The sequence below is a fragment of the Gavialis gangeticus genome, unplaced genomic scaffold (genome assembly GCF_001723915.1).
Source record: "Gavialis gangeticus isolate Ggan-Ray unplaced genomic scaffold, GavGan_comp1, whole genome shotgun sequence".
Classification (NCBI taxonomy): domain Eukaryota; kingdom Metazoa; phylum Chordata; order Crocodylia; family Gavialidae; genus Gavialis; species Gavialis gangeticus.
The window spans coordinates 611,389-614,250 of NW_017729004.1; the positions used below are offsets into that span (position 1 = coordinate 611,389).

The 2,862-nt window shown below is 45.0% G+C and overlaps 1 protein-coding gene and 1 long non-coding RNA gene across 3 annotated transcripts in view; one reads left to right on the top strand and one right to left on the bottom strand.

Moving 5' to 3' along the window:
- CDC25A (cell division cycle 25A) overlaps positions 1-2,855 on the top strand; it is a 24,774-nt gene extending 21,919 nt beyond the window's left edge. Inside the window, exon 15 of one of the 2 annotated variants that reach the window (XM_019507991.1) lies at positions 663-2,855. In XM_019507991.1, the coding sequence (XP_019363536.1) occupies positions 663-803 (141 nt within the window). In that variant the 3' untranslated portion in view covers positions 804-2,855. Of the gene's footprint in view, positions 1-658 lie in introns of both variants that reach the window. The other variant, XM_019507992.1, reaches the window with a different exon arrangement.
- LOC109291134 overlaps positions 1,666-2,862 on the bottom strand; it is a 6,721-nt gene continuing 5,524 nt past the window's right edge. Inside the window, exon 2 of the long non-coding RNA XR_002095753.1 lies at positions 1,666-2,782. This is a non-coding gene — a long non-coding RNA (uncharacterized LOC109291134). The remainder of the gene's footprint in view (positions 2,783-2,862) is intronic.

Sequence of the window (2,862 nt, forward strand, 5' to 3'; positions counted from 1 at the left end):
CCCCCAGTGCTCCTTCCTGCCTGTGGCGGGTGGTCGGACTCAATCTGTCTAGGTCCCTTCCGACTCATTGATTCTATGATTCATTTCTTCAGCTAGCTCTCTAGCTCATTCCAGCATAGGCAAGACTGAAGCATTGAGTTTTACATAAACTTAGCAGCTTTCAGTCTGCTGTGCTTCAGAGAGAACCAGGCTTTTTTTCTTTTGTTAACTTCAAGAGTGGTGCCCTACCTACTTTCAGCTGTAGTAACTCAAATCACATCTGTGTGTGTGTGCCTTTCCTAAAAAGCTGTACAGCATAACTGTGTGGCTTCATTTGTGGAAACATTTCTGGCTCTGAAGTCTTCGGGGGGCCTTGGGATGAAAGCCATGTAAATAAGAGGTTCTCATCACTGCTTTGAGAGAGCTGTGCTTGAGAACTCCCCCAGAAGAAGCTGAGTGAAGCGTTAATTGTGAAGGCTTATATTTAAACCAACCTAAGCAGCAATGAAATGGCAGTTCAGGACCAATCTCTTATTATCTTCGTGACGGAAGCAGTGGGTGATGAGTGCCAGTGGGGTCTTCTGCTTGAAGCAAAGGGTCTGACAGCATGAGGAAGGGAATGTCCCTTGTACACTTGAAACTGGGATGTTTAAAGGTGAAACCTACATGTCATCTTTTCCCAGAGCTACTGTGAGCCCCAGAGCTACCGCCCCATGCACCACGAAGACTTCAAGGAAGACTTGAAAAGGTTCCGCATAAAAAGCAGAACGTGGGCAGGTGAGAAGAGCAAAAGGGAACTGTACAGCCGCCTGAAGAAACTGTGAGGGCTGTTGGGCATGCAGATACTGTCCGTTACATGGGGGGACTTGGAGGGAAGAAAGATGTATCCGTTCTTTGGTCGTGATTCCATGTACCAGCTCACTTCGTGCGCATCTTCCCATCCTTGTCTCAGTTCCTGCAAGTGAGAAGAGAAACAATGTGCAACTCCTGCATTCACCAGGCTGCAGGTTTGAACCCTGTCAGCTGTATGTTGACTGCAAAGCTGACTCTCCTGAATGTCTCTCTCTGTAGACACAGCTTCTCTTATGACTACCATGAAAAGGAAGATCTGCCCAGTAGCCTGCTCCTTTGGGTGGCTTAAGCTGACCCATGCAGTACAAGTGTTAATGAGAGCATTTTAATCCCTGTTTTTAAAATTATGCCGTGTTTTTTTTTTATTTAAGTACAGTCAAATGAAGCTATACCACTGCTGTCGAGTCATCTGGACTGTATCGAGGCCTCTGTTTTCTGATAAATGGTGACTTACTGTCAGGGCTCTTCAGGCTTTCCTCTCAGCTGTAGTTCTGACTCTTTTTGTGGCAGTGTAACCATGCAGTGGTAAAGCAGAATGAGGAACAGTGCTTCCCAACTAGGTTTTTTACAAAACTAAAAGGCAACACTATGAGAAGCCTGTCAAGGACAATCTGAAAGGAAGCTGCTTTATTGTGGTCTCTAACTTTATTCTGTGATCCTGGTTGCTTTATTTTATATTAGCTTTGAGAACTCCGTAGCTGCTTGATCGAAGCCCCTCTTTCAGCGGGGACAGAATTGCTGGGAGTTCAAGTATATTAAAGGCCAGGTGGAAATCTGGATGAATGCTGCCAATTCTAGCAGCAACAGGGGCACAGCATGCTGCTGCTTTCTTTAGGTCTGGACATTACTGCTGTGTACTTTAAGGTGGGAACCTAACTATGAGCTATGACACTTGTTCCATCCTTAGCAAGCTGATTTGGCTTATTTCTGCCAAACATGAGCTGCTTCCAACCGTGAAACTATTCTAAAATAGCTCTTACAGCTGGGGATTTCACTTCAGGTGTTTGTCCTTCTGGCTTGTCTGTTGCACAGCTGCAGCCAACAAGCTGTCGGCATCAGGAGGCCCAACTAACACTTGTAAAAGGGAGACCTTTCTGAGGCCAGCATTGCTCTCCATTGAAATAAGCAGTCCTAGGACCTAGCAGTCATTTGGCTTAACTAGCTAGAGCAGTAGCCAAAACAGGTTCAGCCCTGTCCCTTTGTGGAAAAGTTATACCTAGCGAATGCCAAAGCAGTTTAGCAACTAAACAGATTTGCTTTTTCTTTTTGAGAGAGATCAAAATATGCCTGGCTTGGCAGTGGCTGTACTTCTTTGCATGCCAGCATCTTGCCAGTGAAGCTGGCTCTTTTTTTGGGAAGGCTGTCTCAGAGTGGACTTAGTTTCCATAAGTTCTTAAAGCCCCCCCAGTATCACCGTAACAGAAGGCTCAAAGTGTTCAGATGGCATGATTTGTACAACCCAGGTCAATGTGGTATCAGTGTTGGGATTGGCGAGGTTTTATGTTGTCTTGTGTTATCTTGGTTTTAAATGCTGCTGTTCAGATTTTATTCCTTCAGGTTTCAAAAACAGGAACGTTTTAACCTGATTCTCTTAACTTTTTTTTTTTTAAGTTAAATCTCTTCTGGGTAGATTAAGAAATGTTAAATCAATGTTGTCAATTACCAGCCATATAATCAAACAGCTGGGAGACGATTTGCATCCTGTGCTCTTGCCTGGAGGTGGTTCTTGGGAATTTCCAGTAGAAGCCTACTGGCGAAATGACTTGAAGTCTAAACTGTTTGAATGATCATGTGTCGATGTTAAATGTGGGAAGGAGAGAGCTGTTCTGAAATGCAGCCAGCCGTCCAACTGATGGACATTGCCTCTGATAGAAGATCGGTTACTCTGAACATGGGTCACTGGTATGTATACAAGGCTGGCCACGTAATGTGGGCCTGCAGCATGTCTGACCTACACGCTCCTATGGTGCGACCCAGTGACTACAGGGCATTTGTGCGTAATGGCTAATTTGTAAGCCATGTGCGCAAAAA